Source organism: Ornithorhynchus anatinus, unplaced genomic scaffold (assembly GCF_004115215.2).
Source record: "Ornithorhynchus anatinus isolate Pmale09 unplaced genomic scaffold, mOrnAna1.pri.v4 scaffold_402_arrow_ctg1, whole genome shotgun sequence".
NCBI lineage: Eukaryota > Metazoa > Chordata > Mammalia > Monotremata > Ornithorhynchidae > Ornithorhynchus > Ornithorhynchus anatinus.
This window is the reverse complement of record NW_024396803.1, coordinates 4,346-26,386: the sequence shown is the minus strand read 5'-3', so window position 1 is coordinate 26,386 and position 22,041 is coordinate 4,346. Positions and strand designations below refer to the sequence as shown.

General features: G+C 61.8%; 2 protein-coding genes across 2 annotated transcripts; one reads left to right on the top strand and one right to left on the bottom strand.

Moving 5' to 3' along the window:
* Positions 1 to 573: 573 nt before the first annotated feature.
* HINT1 (histidine triad nucleotide binding protein 1) lies at positions 574 to 7,586 on the bottom strand. The gene is made up of 3 exons (XM_029057161.2): positions 7,400 to 7,586; positions 998 to 1,102; positions 574 to 761 (listed from the first exon to the last, which is right to left on the bottom strand). The coding sequence occupies exons 1-3, from the start codon at positions 7,514 to 7,516 to the stop codon at positions 597 to 599; spliced, it is 387 nt and encodes a 128-aa protein (XP_028912994.1). The 5' UTR covers positions 7,517 to 7,586; the 3' UTR covers positions 574 to 596.
* Positions 7,587 to 11,377: 3,791 nt separating this feature from the next.
* On the top strand, positions 11,378 to 21,681 carry LYRM7 (LYR motif containing 7). The gene is made up of 5 exons (XM_029057162.1): positions 11,378 to 11,421; positions 15,389 to 15,461; positions 20,990 to 21,060; positions 21,212 to 21,293; positions 21,415 to 21,681. Exons 1-5 carry the CDS (start codon positions 11,398 to 11,400, stop codon positions 21,501 to 21,503), a joined length of 339 nt encoding a protein of 112 aa, XP_028912995.1. The 5' UTR covers positions 11,378 to 11,397; the 3' UTR covers positions 21,504 to 21,681.
* The last annotated feature ends 360 nt before the right edge of the window (positions 21,682 to 22,041 follow it).

Sequence of the window (22,041 nt, the reverse complement as noted above, 5' to 3'; positions counted from 1 at the left end):
CCGCTGAGTGACCCCGGGCCGGTCGCCTCCCTTCCCCGGGCCTCGGTCTCCCCCCGCCCCCCGCCCCGGTCGGCCCCGCCCGAGGCAGGAGGCGGAGTCGCTTCCGGAGCCGCCTCCGTTTATTGTGCGTCGTGGGGCGCCTCCCTCCGCCGGGTGGGTGGTCCTGGGCTGGCCGGGGGTGGGGTTGCCCCCTGGGGGGTGGGCGCGGGGCAAACCGGAAGTCCCGTCCCCCCCCCCCGGTGGCCATCTTTGGACCTAGGGCCTAGTCGGGGGGGGGGGGGGGATGGGGGGCTACCGGGGTGGGGCCGACCGGAGGTCGTCCCCCCCACGGCCGAGTCTGGGGGATGGTGGGCTAGCGGAGGGGGAGGGGAGACTTCCTGGGGCTAACCGGAAGTCCCCCCCCAGTGGCCATAGTCGGGGGGATGGGGGGCGCTACCTGGGGTGGGGGCGGGGCAAACCGGACGTCGTCGTCCCCCAGTGGCCATCTCTGGAGCCAGGGCCCGGGGGGTGGGGGGGGACGGGGGGCCAGCGGAGGGGGAGGGCGGGCCACCCGGGGGCGGGGGCGACCCGAGCGGGGCGGGTGTGGGGGGGGGGGGCTAGCCGGGGGGCCAGCCCATCTGGCGTCCGCCGAGCACGTGGAGGTGGAGGTGGTAGACGGACTGGCCGCCGTCGGGGCCGTCGTTGAAGACCATGCGGTAGCCGCCGGACAGGCCCAGCTGGGCCGCGCACTTCCGCCCCACCGTCAGCAGGTGGCCCAGGACCTGGCGGGGGGGACGGACGGAGGGGAAACTGAGGCACGGGACCCCCCCCCCGGCCCGGCGGCTCCTTCGGGGCGGGGACCGGGGGTCCGGGGACTGGACCGGGCCCTCCCCAGCGCTCGGCGCGCTCAGCACAGCGCTCCGCACGGAGCGGCTCGGGTGCCCCCCGAGGGCGAGGATCGGGCGTCTCCCGACCCTCCCGAACCCCCGCCCCCCGGCGCGCTCAGCGCCGCGCTCACGTTCTCGTCGGCGTCCTCGGCCTCGGCCATGCGGACGATGGGCTTCTTGGGGATGACCAGGAAGTGGACGGGAGCCTGAGGGGCGACGTCGTGGAAGGCGAGGCACTGTGAGAGACGACCGCCACGGTCAGCCGGGGCCCCCGGCGCTGGGCTCCGACCTCCCCCGGCTTCCAGAGGGGGAAACTGAGGCCCGGGGGAGGGAGGTGACTGGCCCCCGGTCGTCCCCCCCCGCCCCCGGGACGTGATCGATTCATTCAGGCTATTTGTTGAGCGTCCACTGTGCGCCGACCACTCTTCTACGCGCTGGGGGAGATAATGCTGATGTCGGTATCGGTTCAGCGCTTACTATGTGCGCAGCGCTGTGCTAAGCGCTGGGGGAGAGACAGGGTCGTCGGGTGGTCCCGCGGGAGGCTCCCGGTCTTCATCCCCATTTGCCGGAGGAGGGAACCGAGGCCCAGAGAAGTGACTCGCCCACGGCCACCCAGCCGGGCAGGGGCGGGATTCGAACCCGCGACCTCCGACTCCCAAGCCCGGGCTCTTCCCGCTGAGCCGCGCTGCTCCCCTTTCACGTTGGGCGCTTGACGACCCCCGGTTCGACCGGGAGCCCGTCCGAGGGCGGGGACCGTCTCTATCTGTTACCGATTTGCCCAAGCGCTTAGCGCAGTGCTCCGCACCCGGTAAGCGCCCCAGAAAGACGATCGAACGCACGGATTTCCACGGGGGGGAAGGGAGGGTGTCCACGCCGTCTGCCGACGAAGGGGCGTCTAAGACAACCGTGTGGTAGGTCAGAGGGGGGTCGCCGCCCCCCCCCCCCCCCCCGCGTTCCAGAGACGCAGCGCGGCAAGGGCCTGGGGGTCGGAGGTCGCGGGTTCGAATCCCGGCCCCGCCCCCGGGTCGGCTGGGTGACCGGGGCCGCTTCCCTCCTCCGGGCCTCGGTTTCCTCGCCTGTCAACTGGGGATGGAGACGGCGAGCCTCACGAGGGACCACCTGAGGACCCCGGATCTACCCAGCGGCTTACAGCAGTGCTCGGCACAGAGTCAGCGCTTAACGGATACCATCGTTATTCTTATTATTAATTATTAGAGGGAGAAGGGGGGTCGCCGATGACGGCGCTCTAAGGGGAAGGGGCGTCACCACGCCCGCGTTATAGAGAAATGGGGGGGGGGTCCGACGACGACCGTGTCATAAGAGGGGAGGAGGCGTCGCCCCGGCGTTATAGGGAGAAGGGGGTCAACGCCCCCCGCGTAATAGAAAAAAGACGCCCGACGACCGCCGCGTGATAGCCAAAAGGCGCCCGACGCCCTTAGAGGGAGAAGAGGATCGATGACCACCGCGTTATAGAGAAAAAGGAGCCCAACGATCACCGCGTTAGAGAGAAAAGGCGCCCGACGCAATTAGAAAGCGACGCCCGACGGCCGCCGCGTTAGAGAGAAAAGGCGCCCGACGCGTTGTAGAGAAAAAGGCGCCCGCCGCGTTACAGAGAAAAAGGCTCTCGACAGCCGCCGCGTTATAGAAGAAAGGCACCCGACGCGTTATAGAGAAAGGCGCCTGACGCCCACTGTGTTATAGAGAACAAGGCACCCGACAACGACGGCGTTATAGAGAAAAAGGCGCCCGATGGCCGCCGTGTTATGAGAAAAAGGCGCCCGACAAGCGCTGCGTTAGAGAGAACAAGGAGCCCGACGGCGGCGTTATAGAGAAAAAGGCGCCCGACGAGCGCTGCGTTAGAGAGAACAAGGCGCCCGTCGAGCGCCGCGTTAGAACAAGGCACCCGACGAGCGCTGCGTTATAGAGAAAAAGGCACCCGACGAGAGCAGCGTTATAGAGAAAAAGGCGCCCGACGAGCGCTGCGTTAGAGAGAACAAGGCGCCCGTCGAGCGCCGCGTTAGAACAAGGCACCCGACGAGCGCCGCGTTAGAACAAGGCACCCGACGAGCGCTGCGTTATAGAGAAAAAGGGGCCCGATGAGTGTCGTGTTATAGAAGAAAGGCACCCGACAACCGCCGCGTTAAGAGAGAAAAAGGCGCCCGACAAGCGCCGCGTTAGAGAGGAAAGGCGCCCGATGGCCGCCGCATTATAGAGAACAAGGCACCCGCCGCCCGCCGCGTTATAGAGAAAAAGGTGCCCGCCGCCCGCTGAGTTAAAGAGAAAAAGGCACCCGACGGCCGCTGCGTTATAAAAAAAGGCGCCCGACAAGCGCTGCGTTAGAGAGAACAAGGCGCCCGACGACGGCGGCGTTATAGAGAAAAAGGCGCCCAACGAGCGCTGCGTTAGAGAAAACAAGGCGCCCGTCGAGCGCCGCATTAGATCAAGGCACCCGACGAGCACCGCATTATAGAGAAAAAGGGGCCCGACGAGCGCCGCGTTATAGAAGAAAGGCATCCGACGCCTGCCGCGTTATAGAGAAAAAGGCGCCCGACGGCCGCCGCGTTCGAGAGAAAAGGCGCCCGACACCCCCCGTGTTAGAGGGAAAAGGCGCCCAGCCGCTGCGTTATAGAAAAAGGTGCCCGACGGCCGCCGTGTTAGAAAAGGCGCCCGACACCCCCCGTGTTATCGGGAAAAAGCGCCCGACGGCCGCCACGTTATAGGAAAAAGGCACCCGACGCTCGACGCGTTATGAGAAAAAGGCGCCCGACGCCTGCCGTGTTATAGAAGAAAGGCACCCGACGGCCGCCACGTTAGAGAGAAAAGGGTGCCCGATGGCCGACGCGTTATAGGAAAAAGGCGCCCGGCGTGTTAGAGAGAAAAAGGTGCCCAACGAGAGCCACGTTAGAGAGAAAAAGGCGCCCGACGAGGGCCGCGTTATAGAGAAAAAGGAGCCCGATGGCCGCCGCGTTATAGAAAAAGGACGCCCGCCACGTTATAGAGAAAAGGCGCCCGCCGCGTTGTAGAGAAAAAGGCGCCCGACACCCGCCACGTTATAGAAAAAAGACGCCCGACGGCCACCGCGTTATAAGGGGAAGAGGCGTCCTGAGCCCGCGTTATAGAGAAGGGGGTCACCGCGCCCCGCGTTATAGGGAAAAGGGGGTCAATGACCCCCCGCGTTGTAGGAGGGGAAGACACCGCGTTATAGGAAAAAAGGCGCCCAAACGGCCACCGCGTTGTAGGTCAATAAAAACTATTGAACGAATGAATTATAGAGGGAAAGGCGCCCAACGGACACCGCGTTGTAAGGGGAAGAGGCGTCCTGAGCCCGCGTTATCGAGAGGGGGTTCACCGCGCCCCGCGGTATAAGGGAAAAGGGGGGTCAATGCGCCCCGCGTTATAGGGGAGAAGGGGGTCGATGACCCCCGCGTCGTAAGAGGAAAGGCGCCCCGCGTTATGGGGAGAAGGACCAACGACCACCGCGTTATAGAGAAAAAGGCGCCCAAACGAACACGGCGTTATAGAAAGAAAGGGCCCGACAGGCACCGCGTTATAGAAAAAAGGCGCCCAACGGGCACCGCGTTATAGAAAAAGTGCCCAGCGAACACCGCGCAATGGCAAAGACGCCCAACGGACACCGCGTTTAGAAAAAAGGCGCCCAACGGGCACCGCGTAATGGAAAAAGACGCCCAATGGGCACCGCGTTTAGAAAAAAGGCGCCCAACGGGCACCGCGTAATGGAAAAAGGCGCCCAACGGGCACCGCGTTTAGAAAAAAGGCGCCCAACGGGCACCGCCTTTAGAAAAAAGGCGCCCAACGGGCACCGCGTTTAGAAAAAAGGCGCCCAACGGGCACCGTGTTATAGAAAAGTGCCCAGCGAACTCCGCGTAATGGAAAAAGACGCCCAACGGGCACCGCGTTTAGAAAAAAGGCGCCCAACGGGCACCGCGTTATAGAGAGAAAGGCGCCCAACGGGCACCGCGTTATAAAAGAGACAAGGCGTCGCCAGCCCGCGTTCTAGGAAGAGGAGTGGGTCAACGCGCCCCGTGTTATAGGGAAAAGGGAGGGGGGTCAGTGAACCCCGTGTTGTAGGGAGAAGGAACCACGATTCCCGCGTTATAGGGAAAAGGGAGTCAATGATCCCCCGTTGTAAGAGAAGAGGAGCCCCCGCGTTATAGGGAAAAGGAGGGTCAATGACCCTGCGTTGTAAGAGGAGCCCCGCGTTATAGAGAAAAGGGAGTCAATGACCCCGTGTTGTAAGATGAACCCCGCGTTATAGAGAAAAGGGAGTCAATGACTCCGCTTTGTAAGAGAAGGGGCGCCCCGCGTTGTAGGGAGAAGGAACCACCAACCTCGCGTTATAGGGTAAAGAGAGTCAATAACCCCGCGTTGTAGGGAGAAAGAACCACGATCCCTGCGTTATGGTGAAAGGGGGGCAATGACCCCCGCGTTGTAAGAGAAGAGGAGCCCCCACGTTATAGGGAAAAGGAGGGTCAATGACCCCGCATTGTAAGAGAAGAGGAATCCTGCGCTATAGAGAAAAGGGGGGGGGGTGTCAATGACCTCGCGTTGTAAGAAAAGAGGAACCCCGCGTCGTAGGGAGAAGGAACCACGATCCCCGCGTTATGGTGAAAGGGGGGCAATGACCCCGCGTTGTAAGAGAAGAGGAGCCCCCGCGTTGTAGGGAAAAGGAGCCATCAACCCCGCGTTATCGGAAAGGGGGTAAACGACCCCGCGTTGTAAGAAAAAAGGAATCCCGTGTTATAAGGAAAAGGAGGATCAATGACCCCGCGTTGTAAGAGAAGAGGAACCCGCGTCGTAGGGAGAAGGAGCCACCAACCTCGCGTTATAGGAAAAAGGGAGTCAAGGACTCCGCGTTGTAAGAGAAGAGGAACCCTGGGTTATAGGGAAAAGGAGGGTAAGTGACCCCGCGTTGTAAGAGAAGAGGAGCCCCCGCGTTGTAGGGAAAAGGAACCATCAACCCCGCGTTATTGGGAAAAGGGGGTCAATAACCCCGCGTTGTAAGAGAAGAGGGCCCCGCGTTGTAGGGAAAAGGAACCATCAACCCCGCGTTATAGGAAAGGGGGTCAACGACCCCGCGTTGTAAGAAAAAAGGAACCCCGTGTTATAAGGAAAAGGAGGATCAATGACCCCGCGTTGTAAGAGAAGAGGGGCCCCCCGCGTTGTAGGGAGGAGCCACCAACCTCGCGTTATAGGAAAAAGGGAGTCAAGGACTCCGCGTTGTAAGAGAAGAGGAACCCTGGGTTATAGGGAAAAGGAGGGTAAGTGACCCCGCGTTGTAAGAGAAGAGGGGCCCCCGCGTTGTAGGGAAAAGGAACCATCAACCCCGCGTTATAGGAAAGGGGGTTAACGACCCCGCGTTGTAAGAAAAAAGGAACCCCGTGTTATAAGGAAAAGGAGGATCAATGACCCCGCGTTGTAAGAGAAGAGGAACCCGCGTCGTAGGGAGAAGGAGCCACCAACCTCGCGTTATAGGAAAAAGGGAGTCAATGACTCCGCGTTGTAAGAGAAGAGGAACCCTGGGTTATAGGGAAAAGGAGGGTAAGTGACCCCGCGTTGTAAGAGAAGAGGAGCCCCCGCGTTGTAGGGAAAAGGAACCATCAACCCCGCGTTATTGGGAAAAGGGGGTCAATAACCCCGCGTTGTAAGAGAAGAGGGCCCCGCGTTGTAGGGAAAAGGAACCATCAACCCCGCGTTATAGGAAAGGGGGTCAACGACCCCGCGTTGTAAGAAAAAAGGAACCCCGTGTTATAAGGAAAAGGAGGATCAATGACCCCGCGTTGTAAGAGAAGAGGGGCCCCCCGCGTTGTAGGGAGGAGCCACCAACCTCGCGTTATAGGAAAAAGGGAGTCAAGGACTCCGCGTTGTAAGAGAAGAGGAACCCTGGGTTATAGGGAAAAGGAGGGTAAGTGACCCCGCGTTGTAAGAGAAGAGGGGCCCCCGCGTTGTAGGGAAAAGGAACCATCAACCCCGCGTTATAGGAAAGGGGGTTAACGACCCCGCGTTGTAAGAAAAAAGGAACCCCGTGTTATAAGGAAAAGGAGGATCAATGACCCCGCGTTGTAAGAGAAGAGGAACCCGCGTCGTAGGGAGAAGGAGCCACCAACCTCGCGTTATAGGAAAAAGGGAGTCAAGGACTCCGCGTTGTAAGAGAAGAGGAACCCTGGGTTATAGGGAAAAGGAGGGTAAGTGACCCCGCGTTGTAAGAGAAGAGGAATCCTGCGCTATAGAGAAAAGGGGGGGAGGGGGGTCAATGCCCCCGCGTTGTAGGGAAAAGGAACCATCAAGTCCGCGTTATAGGAAAGGGGGTCAACGACCCCGCGTTGTAAGAAAAAGGAACCCCGTGTTATAAGGAAAAGGAGGATCAATGGCCCCGCGTTGTAAGAGAAGAGGAACCCGCGTTGTAGGGAGAAGGAGCCACCAACCCCGCGTTCTAGGGAAAAGGGGGGTCAAGGACCCCGCGTTGCAGGGAGAAGGACGGGAGGCGGCCCTTGCCGTGGGGGCGGCGGAAGCACCTGCTCGTCCTCGAAGAGTATTTTGGCGGGGATTTCCCGGCGGAGGATGCGGGCGAAGATGGTGTCCTGGGAGGCCTCGGGCCGCGCCTCCCGCGCCCTGCGGGTCTCCTCCGCCATCGGGCCCGCGCTCAGCCCAAACCGACGCACTGCGCACGCGCGGCCGACACCGCCGAGCCGACACTGCGCGTGCGCGGGGGACCCCCCTTCCCCCTCCGGCTGCGGGCACGGCGCATGCGCGCCCCCGTCGGGACCGCCCCGCCCACAGGGCGCCTGCGCGGGCTCTGCGGCACCCCCGCCCATTTCTTTTTCCCCCCCCCAACACCCACACTGCGCACGCGCGCCCCGGCGGGCCCGGGCCACACAGGGCGCCTGCGCGGGCTCTGCGGCACCCCCGCCCATTTCTTTTCCCCCCCCAACACCCACACTGCGCACGCGCGCCCCGGCGGGACCGGGCCACACAGGGCGCCTGCGCGGGCTCTGCGGCAGACCCGCCCATTTCTTTTCCCCCCCCCCAACACCCACACTGCGCACGCGCGCCCCGGCGGGCCCGGGCCACACAGGGCGCCTGCGCGGGCTCTGCGGCACCCCCGCCCATTTCTTTTTCCCCCCCCAACACCCACACTGCGCACGCGCGCCCCGGCGGGCCCGGGCCACACAGGGCGCCTGCGCGGGCTCTGCGGCAGACCCGCCCATTTCTTTTCCCCCCCCCCCAACACCCACACTGCGCACGCGCGCCCCGGCGGGCCCGGGCCACACAGGGCGCCTGCGCGGGCTCTGCGGCACCCCCGCCCATTTCTTTTTCCCCCCCCAACACCCACACTGCGCACGCGCGCCCCGGCGGGCCCGGGCCACACAGGGCGCCTGCGCGGGCTCTGCGGCAGACCCGCCCATTTCTTTTCCCCCCCCCAAACACCCACACTGCGCACGCGCGCCCCGGCGGGCCCGGGCCACACAGGGCGCCTGCGCGGGCTCTGCGGCAGACCCGCCCATTTCTTTCCCCCCCAACACGCACACGGCGCACGCGCGCCCCGGCGGGACCGGGCCACACAGGGCGCCTGCGCGGGCTCTGCGGCAGACCCGCCCATTTCTTTCCCCCCTCCCAACACACACACTGCGCACGCGCGCCCCGGCGGGACCGGGCCACACAGGGCGCATGCGCGGGCTCTGCGGCAGACCCGAACATTTAACCCCACCAACACACGGATTGCGCACGCGGCCCCCGCCGGGGACCCCCCCCACATATGGCGCATGCGCGGGCTCTGCTGCAGACCCGCCCATTGCTTTACCCCCCCCTTACACACACCCTGCGCACGCGCGCCCCTCCGGGGCCACCCCCTCCCACACATATGGGGCGCATGCGTGGCCTCTGCGGCAGACCCGCCTCTTTCCCCTCCCACCCCCCCACGTGGCGCACGCGCGGACGGTAGGGCCGTCCTGCAACACTGGGCATGCGCGGGAGCTGCGCCCTTTCCCTTTGAGGACGGCCGAGGACTCTGCGCACGCGCGCCCCGCCAAGCCCCCCCTCCCACCAGGGCGCATGCGCGGGATCTGCGGCAAGGCCGCCCGTTTCTTTTGGTTCTCCCCCCCCCCCCCCCACGGCACACGCGCGGATGGGAGGATCGGCCTGCCACAATGCGCACGCGCGGACGCTGCTCCCTTCCCCCCTCCCGGGAGGACGGTCGAGGACATTGCGCACGCGCACCCCGCCGGGAGCGCCCCCCGCACAGGGCGCGTGCGCGGGCTCTGCGGCAGCCCCGGCCTTTTCTCCCTCCCCCGCCCCACCTCACAGGACGCACGCGCAGACGGACGAGCCGTCCTGCCACACTGGGCATGCGCGGATGCTGCGCCCTTTTTTTCCCCCCCTTGGAGGACGGTCGAGGACAGCGCGCATGCGCGCCTCGCCGGGACCGCCCCCTCCCCCACACAGGGCGCATGCGCGGCAGGGAGGCCCGGCTTACAACACTGGGCATGCGCGGGCGCCTGATTAAGTAGCTATTAACAGCTGCCTTTCCTTGGTTTGTTGTCAAGGTCACTCGTCTGCTGTGTGACCTTGGGCCAGTCACTTCCCTTCTCTGGGCCTCAGTGACCTCATCTGTCAAATGGGGATGAAGCCTGGGAGCCCCACGGGGGCCCACCTGATGACCTTGTTGGTATTTGTTAAGCGCTTACTATGTGCAGAGCACTGTTCTAAGCGCTGGGGGGAGAGACAGGGTCATCAGGTGGCCCCACACAACCCCCATTTTACAGATAAGGTCACTGAGGCACAGAGGAGTTCAGTGACTGGCACAAGGTCACACAGCTGACAAGCGGCGGAGCAGAGATTCGAACCCATGAGCCATGACTCCCAAACCCAGGCTCTTTCCACTGAGCCATGCTGCTTCTCTTGCGTGCACCCCGGCGCTTAGAACAGTGCTTGGCCCATAGTAAGCGCTTAGCAAATACAGGGAAGCAGCATGGGGTAATAATATTAATAACGTTGATATTTGTTGAGCACTGACTATGTGCAGAGCACTGTTCTAAGAGCTGGGGGAGAGACAGGGTCATCAGGTTGTTCCACGTGGGGCTCACCATCTTCATCCCCATTTTAATAATAATAATAATGTTGGTATTTGTTAAGCGCTTACTATGTGCCGAGCACTGTTCTAAGCGCTGGGGGAGACACAGGGGAATCAGGTTGTCCCACGTGGGGCTCACAGTCTTAATCCCCATTTTACAGATGAGGGAACTGAGGCACTGAGAAGTGAAGTGACTCGCCCACAGTCACACAGCTGACAAGTGGCAGAGCTGGGATTCGAACTCATGACCTCTGACTCCAAAGCCCGCGCTCTTTCTACTGAGCCATGCTGCTTCTCGATGAGGTAACTGAGGCACAGAGAAGGGAAGTGACTGGCCCACGGTCACCCAGCTGACAGGTGGTATAACTGGGATTCGAACTCATGACCTTCTGACTCCCAGGTCCGGGCTCTTTCTACTGAGCCACCCTGGGAGTCAGAAGGTCATGGGTTCGAATTCCCACTCTGCCACTCTGCTGTGTGACCTTGGGCAAGTCCCTTCCTTTCTCTGGGCCTCTGTTCCCTCCCCCGTCCAAGGGGGATGAAGACTGGGAGCCCCACCGGATGACCCTGTATCTCCCCCTGCGCTTAGCACAGTGTTCTGCACCTAGTAAACGCTTACCAAATACCAACATTATTATTATGGCCCCGTATCCCCCCATCCAGGGCTTAGAACAGTGCTTGGCAGTCAACACATTATTATTATTATTATTTGCTTGCATCTTCCCCCAGAGCTCGGTCCAGCGCTTAGCACAGAGTAAGGACTTCAATACCCCCCCTGTGGGACAGGGAAGGTCTCTGTTGCCGAATGCTACTTTCCAAGCGCTTAGTGCAGTACTCCGCACACAGTCGGAGCTGGAGAGATACGACCGAATGATGAGGACTGACAATCACCCTCATTATTATGATATAGCGGGCCTGCTCCGCCAGGACCGGAAGCTCCCATGCCCCGATCCATCATGGCGCCGGAGCGCACTTCCGGTCTGGGAGGGAAACCTTCCCCTTGGCCGTTTAGACGCTCGAGACCGGAAGCGCCTTTGCCCCGAAGCAACAGGGCGGCGGGGGCTTCCGGTCTGCGGGTCAAGCGAGGAAGATAAAGGTCCAGTTGGTCGTTGGGTTCCCGACCGGAAGCGCCTCTGCCCCGAGGCAACATGGCGGCGGCGGGACTTCCGGTCTGTGGGTCTGGAGGGGGGGAGGAAACGGTCCATTTTGCTCGTTAGGTTCCCGTCCGGAAGCGCCTCTGCCCCGAGGCAACATGGCGGCGGCGGGACTTCCGGTCTGTGGGTCGGGGGGGGAGGAAACGGTCCATTTTGCTCGTTAGGTTCCCGACCGGAAGCGCCTCTGCCCCGAAGCAACATGGCGGCGGGGGCACTTCCGGTAGGCGTCGCGCTCTGATTGGTCGGCGCCGGACGTGGTGGGGGGGGGGAGCGGGGAGCGGGGGCGGCCATGGGGAGCGAGGCCCGGCTGCAGGTCAGACCCGGGGCTTGGGAGGGAATCGACCTTTCTGCTATTTGCTGAGCGCCTAGGGTGGCGCAGGGCACTGTGCTGAGCGCCTAGGGGGTGCAGAGCATTGATCTGAGCGCTTAGGGGGTGCAGCGCACTGAGCTGAGCGCTTCTGGGGTGCAGAGCACTGTGCTGGGCGCCTAGGGGGTGCCGGGCACCGAGCTGAGCGCCTAGGGGGTGCAGAGCACTGTACTGAGCGTTATCGGGTGCAGGGCACCGAGCTGAGCGCTTAGGGGGTGCAGAGCACTGTGCTGAGCGCCTAGGGGGTGCAGAGCACTGTACTGAGCGTTATCGGGTGCAGGGCACCGAGCTGAGCGCTTAGGGGGTGCAGAGCACCGTGCTGAGGGCCTAGGGGGTGCAGGGCACCGAGCTGAGCGCCTAGGGGGTGCAGAGCACTGTACTGAGCGTTATCGGGTGCAGGGCACCGAGCTGAGCGCTTAGGGGGTGCAGAGCACCGTGCTGAGGGCCTAGGGGGTGCAGGGCACCGAGCTGAGCGCCTAGGGGGTGCAGAGCACTGTACTGAGCGTTATCGGGTGCAGGGCACCGAACTGAGCGCTTAGGGGGTGCAGAGCACCGGGCTGAGCGTTTAGGGGGTGCAGAGCACCGGGCTGAGCGCTTATTGAGGTGCCGAGCATTGGGGTGAGCCCTTATAGGGTGCAGGGCACTAAGCTGAGCGCTTATTCATTCCGTGTTATTTATTGAGCCCTTACTATGTGCAGAACACTGTACTGAGCGCTTATGGGGGGTGCAGGGCACTGGGCTGAGCGCTTATGGGGTGCGGAGCACTGAGCTGAGCGCTTATGGGGGTGCGGAGCACTGGGCTGAGCGCTTATTCATTCAGTAGTATTTATTGAGCGCTCACAAGGGGCAGAGCACTGGACTCAGCGCTTTTGGGGTGCAGAGTACCGGGCTGGGCACTTATTGGGGTGCAGAGCGCTGAGCTGGGCGCTTATCGGAATGAAGAACTCGGGACCGGGCGCTTACTCTGTGCAGAACACTGTACTAAGCGCTCGGGATGGGCAAGTGGGCAGCAGTGAGGGACAATCCCCGCCCAGTGACGGGTGCAGAGCACTGTGCTGGGCGCTTATGGGAACGCAGAGCGCTGTGCTGAGCGCTTATGGGGTGCAGAGCGCTGTGCTGGGTGCCTACTGGGTGCAGAGCACTGTGCCGAGCGCTTATCGGAATGTAGAGCGCTGTCCTGGGCGCCTATTGCTCGTGCAGAGCACTGTGCTGAGCGCTTATTGCAATGCTGAGCGCTTATGGGGTGCAGAGCACCGAGCTGAGCACTTATCGGAATTCTGAGCACTGTTCCGGGCGCCTATTGCTGGTGCAGAGCGCTGTGCTGAGCGCTTATGGGAATGCAGAGCGCTGTGCTGGGTGCTTACCGGGTGCAGAGCACTGTGCTGAGCGCTTATTGGAATGCAGAGCGCTGTGCTGAGCGCTTATGGGATACAGAGCACTGTGCTGGGTGCTTACTGGGTGCAGAGCGCTGTGCTGAGCGCTTATGGGAATGCAGAGCGCTGTGCTGAGCGCTTATGGGGTGCAGAGCGCTGTGCTGGGCGCTTACCGGGTGCAGAGCGCCGTGCTGAGCGCTTATTGGAATGCAGAGCGCTGTGCTGAGCGCTTATTGGAATGCAGAGCGCTGTGCTGAGCGCTTATGGGGTGCAGAGCGCTGTGCTGGGCGCTTACCGGGTGCAGAGCACTGTGCTGAGCGCTTATGGGAATGCAGAGCGCTGTGCTGAGCGCTTATGGGGTGCAGAGCGCTGTGCTGGGCGCTTACCGGGTGCAGAGCGCCGTGCTGAGCGCTTATGGGGGGTGCGGGGGCACTGTACTGAGCCCTCAATGGGTGAAGAGCCCGGTGCTGAGCGTTGACTCGTTCATTCGATCGTATTTATTGAGCGCTCGCTACGTGCAGAGCGCTGGACCGAGTCCTCAATACTCATCCCGGGCGCTCTGCGCAAAGCACCGTTGTGAGCGCCGGGGCGGAGACGAGCGGGTCCCCCCCGTGGGGCTGACGGTCTCCGTCCCCATTTGCCAGAGTGGGGAAACTGAGGCCCGGAGAAGGGAAGTGACCCGTCCAAGGTCACCCAGCAGACCGGGGGGGGGGCGGCGCCGGACGTAGCGCTCAGCACGGCGCTCCGCGCGCCGTGACCGGTCGGCCCCCCGAGAGCGAGGATCGCGTGTCTGCCGACCCTCCCCGGCGCTCGGCACAGCGCTCCTCGCACGGGCGACCCGTCGGCCCCCCGAGAGCGAGGATCGTGTGTCTTCCACAGCGCTCGGCACAGCGCTCCTCGCACGGGAGACGCGTCGGCCCCCCGAGAGCCAGGATCGCGTGTCTGCCGACCCTCCCCGGCGCTCAGCACAGCGCCCCTCGCACGGGAGACCGGGCGGCCCCCCGAGAGCGAGGATCGCGTGTCTGCCACAGCGCTCGGCACAGCGCCCCTCGCACGGGCGACCCGTCGGCCCCCCGAGAGCGAGGATCGCGTGTCTGCCACAGCGCTCGGCACAGCGCCCCTCGCACGGGCGACCCGTCGGCCCCCCGAGAGTGAGGATCGCGTGTCTGCCGACCCTCCCCGGCGCTCAGCACAGTGCTCCTCGCACGGGCGACCCATCGGCCCCCCGAGAGCGAGGATCGTCTGTCTGCCACAGGGCTCGGCACAGCGCTCCTCGCACGGGAGACCCGTCGGCCCCCCGAGAGCGGGGATCGCGTGTCTGCCACAGCGCTCGGCACAGCGCCCCTCGCACGGGCGACCCGTCGGCCCCCCGAGAGTGAGGATCGCGTGTCTGCCGACCCTCCCCGGCGCTCAGCACAGTGCTCCTCGCACGGGCGACCCATCGGCCCCCCGAGAGCGAGGATCGTCTGTCTGCCACAGCGCTCGGCACAGCGCTCCTCGCACGGGCGACCCGTCGGGCCCCCCGAGAGCGGGGATCGCGTGTCCGCCGACCCTCCCCGGCGCTCAGCACAGCGCCCCTCGCACAGGAGACCGGGCGGCCCCCCGAGAGCGAGGATCGCGTGTCTGCCACAGCGCTCGGCACAGCGCCCCTCGCACGGGCGACCCGTCGGCCCCCCGAGAGTGAGAATCGCGTGTCTGCCGACCCTCCCCGGCGCTCGGCACAGTGCTCCTCGCACGGGCGACCCGTCGGCCCCCCGAGAGCGAGGATCGTCTGTCTGCCACAGCGCTCGGCACAGCGCTCCTCGCACGGGCGACCCGTCGGCCCCCCGAGAGCGAGGATCGCGTGTCTGCCGACCCTCCCCGGCGCTCGGCACAGCGCTTCTCGCACGGGAGACCGGGCGGCCCCCCGAGAGCGAGGAACACGTGTCTGCCACAGCGCTCGGCACAGCGCCCCTCGCACGGGCGACCCGTCGGCCCCCCGAGAGCGGGGATCGCGTGTCTGCCACAGCGCTCGGCACAGCGCCCCTCGCACGGGCGACCCGTCGGCCCCCCGAGAGTGAGGATCGCGTGTCTGCCGACCCTCCCCGGCGCTCAGCACAGTGCTCCTCGCACGGGCGACCCATCGGCCCCCCGAGAGCGAGGATCGTCTGTCTGCCACAGCGCTCGGCACAGCGCCCCTCGCACGGGAGACCCGTCGGCCCCCCGAGAGCGGGGATCGCGTGTCCGCCGACCCTCCCCGGCGCTCAGCACAGCGCTCCTCGCACGGGCGACCCATCGGCCCCCCGAGAGCGAGGATCGCGTGTCTGCCACAGCGCTCGGCACAGCGCCCCTCGCACGGGCGACCCGTCGGCCCCCCGAGAGCGGGGATCGCGTGTCTGCCACAGCGCTCGGCACAGCGCCCCTCGCACGGGCGACCCGTCGGCCCCCCGGGAGCGGGGATCGCGTGTCCGCCGACCCTCCGCGGCGCCCAGCACAGCGTCGCGCGCGCGCGGGTGGGCCGAGAAACCCGGCCCGGTGTCTCCGTGCGTCCCCCCCCCCAGGTCCTGCGGCTGTTCAAGGCGCTGCACCGCGCGCGGAGGGACGTGTTCGCCGCCGACGCCGTCGCCCTGCGAGGTCAGTGCGGCCCCGACGCCGGGGCTACGGACCGGACGCCTCCCGGGCGCGGGGCGCTGTGCCGAGCGCCCGGGAGGGGCCGGTCGAAGGAGCCGATGGCGCGGCGGTGCTATCTGCTGAGCGCCTCCCGTCCTTTCCCTCGCCTCTCCCCGTCGCTCGTCTCTCCTTCCGTGCGTCTCCGCCGATCTCCCGGGCTCCGTCTCTCGGCCTCCGTTCTGTCTCTTTCCCTTTATCTCTCCGTCTCTCGGCGTCTCTCCGCCCATTTCCTTGTCTCTCTCGGCCTCTGCGATGGCCTCCTTATCTCTCGTTGTCTCTCCGCCCATCTCCTTGTCTCTCTCGGTCTCTCTTTTTTGTGTCTCTGCTTGTCTCTCTGTCTCTTGTTGCCTCTCCGCCCGTTTCCTCGTCTCTCTCGGTCTCTGTTTCTCGTCTCTCTGATTGTCTCTCTATCTCTCATTGTCTCTCCGCCCGTTTCCTTGTCTCTCTCGGTCTCTGTTTCTTGTCTCTCTGACCCTCGTCTCTCCGCCTATTTCCTTGTCTCTCTCAGTCTCCGTTTCTCGTCTCTCATTATCTCTCTCTCGTCTCTCCGCCCGTTTCCTCGTCTCTCTCGGTCTCTGTTTCTCGTCTCTCTGATTGTCTCTCTATCTCTCATTGTCTCTCCGCCCGTTTCCTTGTCTCTCCCGGTCTCCGTTTCTCGTCTCTCTGACTCTCACTGTCTCTCCGCCCGTTTCCTCGTCTCTCTCGGTCTCTGTTTCTCGTCTCTCTGATTGTCTCTCTATCTCTCATTGTGTCTCCGCCCATTTCCCTGTCTCTGTCTCTGGTTTTTGTCTCATTATCTCTCTATCTCTCGTCTCTCCACCTGTTTCCTCGTCTCTCTCGGTCTCTGTTTCTCGTCTCTCTGATTGTCTCTCTATCTCTCATTGTGTCTCCGCCCGTTTCCTCGTCTCTCTCGGTCTCTGTTTCTCGTCTCTCTGATTGTCTCTCTATCTCTCATTGTCTCTCCGCCCGTTTCCTTGTCTCTCCCGGTCTCCGTTTCTCGTCTCTCTGACTGTCTCTCGTCTCTTCGCGTATTTCCTTGTCTCAGTCTCTGGTTTTTGTCTCTCATTATCTCTCTATCTCTCGTTGTCTCTCCGCCCGTTTCCTCGTCTCTCTCGGTCTCTGTTTCTTGTCTCTCTGACCCTCGTCTCTCCGCCTATTTCCTTGTCTCCCTCAGTCTCCGTTTCTTGTCTCTCATTATCTCTCTCTCGTCTCTCCGCCCGTTTCCTCGTCTCTCTCGGTCTCTGTTTCTCGTCTCTCTGATTGTCTCTCTATCTCTCATTGTGTCTCCGCCCGTTTCCTTATCTCTCTCTGTCTCTGTTTTTTGTCTCATTATCTCTCTATCTCTTGTCTCTCCACCCGTTTCCTCGTCTCTCTCGGTCTCTGTTTCTCGTCTCTCTGATTGTCTCTCTATCTCTCATTGTGTCTCTGCCCATTTCCTTATCTCTCCCGGTCTCTGTTTCTTGTCTCTCTGACTGTCTCTCGTCTCTTCGCGTATTTCCTTGTCTGTCTCTGTTTCTCGTCTCTCTGATTGTCTCTCTATCTCTCATTGTCTCTCCACCCGTTTCCTTGTCTCTCTCGGTCTCTGTTTCTTGTCTCTCTGACTCTCATTGTCTCTCCGCCTATTTCCTTGTCTCGGTCTCCGTTTCTTGTCTCTCATTATCTCTCTCTCGTTGTCTCTCCGCCCATTTCCTTGTCTCTCTCTGTCTCTGTTTTTTGTCTCATTATCTCTCTATCTCTCGTTGTCTCTCCACCCGTTTCCTCGTCTCTCTCAGTCTCTGTTTCTTGTCTCTCTGATTGTCTCTCTATCTCTCATTGTGTCTCCGCCCATTTCCTTGTCTCTCTCGGTCTCTGTTTCTTGTCTCTCTGTCTCTCGTTGTCTCTCCGCGTATTTCCTTGTCTCTCTCGGTCTCCGTTTCTTGTCTCTCATTATCTCTCTCGTTGTCTCTCTGCCTATTTCCTTGTCTCTGTTTTTTGTCTCATTATCTCTCTATCTCTCGTTGTCTCTCCGCCCGTTTCCTTGTCTCTCTCAGTCTCTGTTTCTGGTCTCTGTGATTGTCTCTCTATCTCTCATTGTCTCTCCGCCCATTTCCTTGTCTCTCTCAGTCTCTGTTTCTGGTCTCTGCGATTGTCTCTCTATCTCTCATTGTCTCCCCGCGCATTCCCTTGTCTCTCTCTGTCTCTGTTTCTGTCTCATTATCTCTCTATCTCTCGTTGTCTCTCCACCCGTTTCCTTGTCTCTCTCACTCTCTGTTTCTTGTCTCTCTGACTGTGATTGTCTCTCTATCTCTCATTGTCTCCCCGCGCGTTCCCTTGTCTCTCTCTGTCTCTGTTTTTTGTCTCATTATCTCTCTATCTCTCGTTGTCTCTCCACCCGTTTCCTTGTCTCTCTCACTCTCTGTTTCTTGTCTCTCTGACTGTGATTGTCTCTCTATCTCTCATTGTCTCCCCGCGCGTTCCCTTGTCTCTCCCGGTCTCCGTTGTCACTCATTATCTCTCTATCTCTCGTTGTCTCTCCACCTGTTTCCTTGTCTCCCTCAGTCTCTGTTTCTTGTCTCTCTGAGTGTCTCTCTATCTCTCGTTTCTCCACCTATTTCCTAGTCTCTCTCGGTCTCTGTTTTTCCTCTCTCATTATCTCTCTATCTCTCGTTGTCTCTCCGCCTATCTCCTCGTCTCTCTCGGTCTCTGTTTTTCGTCTCTCATTATCTCTCTGTCTCTCGTTGTCTCTCCGCCTATCTCCTCGTCTCTCTCGGCCTCTGGTTTTTGCCTCTCCGATTCTCTATCTCTCATTGTCTCTCTCGGTCTCCGTTTCTTGTCTCTCTGAGTGTCTCTCCGTCTCCCGTTGTCTCCGCCCGTTTCCTCGTCTCTCTCGATCTCTGTTTTTTGTCTCTCTCACTTTGCCTGTTTCCTCGTCTCTCTCGGTCTCTGTTTTTGGTCTCTCATTGTCTCTCTATCTCTTGCTGTCTCTCCGCCCGTTTCCTCGTCTCTCTCGGCCTCTGCTTTTTGTCTCTCTGGTGGTCTCTCCGTCTCTCATCGTCTCTCTGATTCTCTCTGTCTCTCATTGTCTCTCTGATTCGCTGTCTCCGGTCTTCTTGTCTCTCCGTTTCTGTCTCTATTCCCTCGTCTCTGATTTTATCTCTCTTTTCCTTTATGTCTCTGTCTCTTGGTCTCTCTCTCTGTCTCTCTGTCTCTTTGTTCCTCTTCCTCGCCTGCCTGGCCTTTTGTCTCTCTCTGTCTCTGTCTCTATCTCTGTCTCTTCGTCTTTCTCGCCCTGTCTCTGCCTCTGTCTCTCCATCTCTTGGCGCCTCTCCCTCCCTGTCTCTCCCCGTCTCTCTATCTCTGTGTCTCCCTCTTTCGCCTTCTCTCTCACCTTTATCTCTCCCTGTCTCTGCCCTATCTCTGGGTCTCTCCCTCTCTCACCTTTATCTCTCCCTGTCTCTGCGCCTCTGTCTATCTCTGGGTCTCTCCCTCTCTCGGCTTCTCTCCCTATCTCTCTCTGTCTCCACTTCTAGCTCTGTGTCTCTCCACATCTCTGAGCTTCTCTCTGTCTCTCTGCCTCCTCTCCATCTCTGTCTCTTCCTGTCTCTGTCTCTCCCTCTCTCGGCTTCTCCCTACCCCAGTCTCTCCCTGTCTCTGTCTCTCTGCCTCGATCTCTGAGTCTCTCCCTCTCTCGGCTTCTCTCTATCTCCGTTTCTATCTTTGTCTCTCCCTGTCTCTGAGCTTCTCTCTGTCTCTGTCTCTCCCTCTCTTGGCTTCTCTCTGTCTCTGTTTCTGCCTCTGTCTCTGTCTCTCCCTCTCTCGGCTTCTCTCTATCTCTGTCTCTCTCTCTGTCTCTCCCTCTCTCGGCTTCTCTCTACCCCAGTCTCTCCCTGTCTCTGTCTCTCTGCCTCTGTGTCTCCCCCTCTCTCGGCTTCTCTCTGTCTCTGTTTCTATCTCTGTCTCTGTCTCTCCCGCTCTCGGCTTCTCTCTACCCCAGTCTCTCCCGTCTCTGTCTCTCTACCTCTATCTCTGTGTCTCTCCCTCTCTCGGCTTCTCTCTGTCTCTGCCTCTGTCTCTGTCTCTCCCTCTCTCGGCTTCTCTCTACCCCAGTCTCTCCCTGTCTCTGTCTCTCTGCCTCTGTCTCTGTGTCTCTCCCTCTCTCCGCTTCTCTCTGTCTCTTTCTATCTCTCTCTGTCTCTGTCTCTCCCTCTCTCGGCTTCTCTCTGTCTCTGCCTCTGTCTCTGTCTCTCCCTCTCTCGGCTTCTCTCTACCCCAGTCTCTCCCTGTCTCTGTCTCTCTGCCTCTGTGTCTCCCCCTCTCTCGGCTTCTCTCTGTCTCTGTTTCTATCTCTGTCTCTGTCTCTGTCTCTCCCGCTCTCGGCTTCTCTCTACCCCAGTCTCTCCCGTCTCTGTCTCTCTACCTCTATCTCTGTGTCTCTCCCTCTCTCGGCTTCTCTCTATCTCTGCCTCTGTCTCTGTCTCTCCCTCTCTCGGCTTCTCTCTACCCCAGTCTCTCCCTGTCTCTGTCTCTCTACCTCTATCTCTGTGTCTCTCCCTCTCTCGGCTTCTCTCTATCTCTGTCTCTCTCTCTGTCTCTCCCTCTCTCGGCTTCTCTCTACCCCAGTCTCTCCCTGTCTCTGTCTCTCTACCTCTATCTCTGTGTCTCTCCCTCTCTCGGCTTCTCTCTGTCTCTGTCTCTATCTCTGTCTCTCTCTCTGTCTCTCCCTCTCTCGGCTTCTCTCTACCCCAGTCTCTCCCTGTCTCTGTCTCTGTGTCTCTCCCTCTCTCCGCTTCTCTCTGTCTCTGTTTCTATCTCTCTCTGTCTCTCCCTCTCTCGGCTTCTCTCTACCCCAGTCTCTCCCTGTCTCTGTCTCTCTGCCTCTATCTCTGTGTCTCTCCCTCTCTCGGCTTCTCTCTGTCTCTGCCTCTGTCTCTGTCTCTCCCTCTCTCGGCTTCTCTCTACCCCAGTCTCTCCCTGTCTCTGTCTCTGTGTCTCTCCCTCTCTCCGCTTCTCTCTGTCTCTTTCTGTCTCTCTCTGTCTCTGTCTCTCCCTCTCTTGGCTTCTCTCTGTCTCTGCCTCTGTCTCTGTGTCTCTCCCTCTCTCGGCTTCTCTCTACCCCAGTCTCTCCCTGTCTCTGTCCCTCCGTCTCTGTGCCTCTCCCTCTCTCCGCTTCTCTCTGTCTCTGTTTCTATCTCTCTCTGTCTCTCCCTCTCTCGGCTTCTCTCTACCCCAGTCTCTCCCTGTCTCTGTCGCTCTGCCTCGGTCTCTGTGTCTCTCCCTCATTTCTCGGCTTCTCTCTGTCTCCGTCTCTGCATCTCTCCCTGTCTCCGTCTCTGTGCCTCTATCTCTGAGTCTCTCCCTGTCTCGGCTGCGGTCTCTGTGTCTCTCCCCGTCTCTGTCTCTCCCTCCCTCGGCTTCCCTCTGCCTCCGTCTCTCCCCGTCTCTCACTCGGTATCCTTCACTACGCGCTCGCTGTGGGCGGAGCGCCCGTACCGAGCGCCTCTCCCCGTCTCCAGCCGCCAGACTGAAGATCAATGAGGAGTTCCGAAACCGCCGGAGCGAGACGTCGCCCGAGAAGATCCGACAGGTGCCGGAATCCCCCCCGTCGTCGATGTTTATCGATGGCCGCCCGGCGCGGGGCGCGCGCCGGAAGGTGGGGGCCGCGGGGAGGGTGCGCGCCCCCCCCCGCCCCCGCTGACGTGTCCTGCCTCGGTTTCCCCCCCCCCGGCGGCGGGCAGCTGTTGCGGACGGGCCGCGACGTGGAGACGCTGCTGAGGAGGTCGGTGGTGCAGGTGGCCCACGCCCGGCCCGGCGCCCTCCGTGAGTCCGCCCCGCCCGCGGAGGAGGCCTCCCCGGAGGAGGAGGCGGGGGGGGGGGGGGGCCGGGCCACCGTGCGAGCCCCGCGTCCCCTCCCCGTCTCCCCTCCCTCCCCCCCCCGCAGGGCTGATCCCCAGGAAGGAGCTGCTCGTCGACAACGTTCCCTTCTGCGACGCCCCCGACGGAAGTCCCCATCCCGCCCGGAAAATCTGATCCCGCCCGGCATTCCCGTTCCCGCCCGGTAACCCCCATCCCGCCCGGAGATCCCGCTCCCGCCCGGCAACTCCGATCCCGCCGGGAAGCGTTGATCCCGCCTGGAATTTCCGATCCCGCCCGGAGGAGGAGGAAGGAGGTCCGGATTAAAGGCCGGGAGACGGTCAGTGGCCCAGTTCGGTTCTCTCTGTCTCTCTCTGTCTCTCTCTGTCTCTCTCTGTCTCTCCCTGTCTCTCTCGCCGCCACCTGCCCCCGGCCAATCGCAGGCCCCCGAAGCCCGCCCCCGGCCAATCGGTGGCCCCCAAAGACTCCCTACCCCCGAGGCCGGACCATCCCCAGCCAATCACGGCCCCTCTAAGCCCCCCGGCCTATCACGGGCCCCCGAAGCCCACCGTCGGCCAATCACGGCGTCGCTAGGCTTCCCGGCCAATCAGAGTCCCCCAAAGACCCCCCCGCCGCAAAGCTGGACCATCCCCGGCCAATCAGAACCCCTTAAAGGCCCCCATCCGATCAGAGGCCGCCAAAGCCCATCCCCAGC

Coding starts and splice junctions, on each gene's coding strand:
- HINT1 (XM_029057161.2), bottom strand. CDS start 7,516: ATGGCGGAGGAGACCCGCAGGGCGCGGGAGGCGCGGCCCGAGGCCTCC. Junction 1,103..7,399: donor TACTCTTCGAGGACGAGCAG/GTGCTTCCGCCG, acceptor CGTCTCTCACAG/TGCCTCGCCTTCCACGACGT. Junction 762..997: donor CCGAGGACGCCGACGAGAAC/GTGAGCGCGGCG, acceptor CCCCCCCGCCAG/GTCCTGGGCCACCTGCTGAC.
- LYRM7 (XM_029057162.1), top strand. CDS start 11,398: ATGGGGAGCGAGGCCCGGCTGCAG. Junction 15,462..20,989: donor CGACGCCGTCGCCCTGCGAG/GTCAGTGCGGCC, acceptor CCCCGTCTCCAG/CCGCCAGACTGAAGATCAAT. Junction 21,294..21,414: donor CGCCCGGCCCGGCGCCCTCC/GTGAGTCCGCCC, acceptor CCCCCCCCGCAG/GGCTGATCCCCAGGAAGGAG.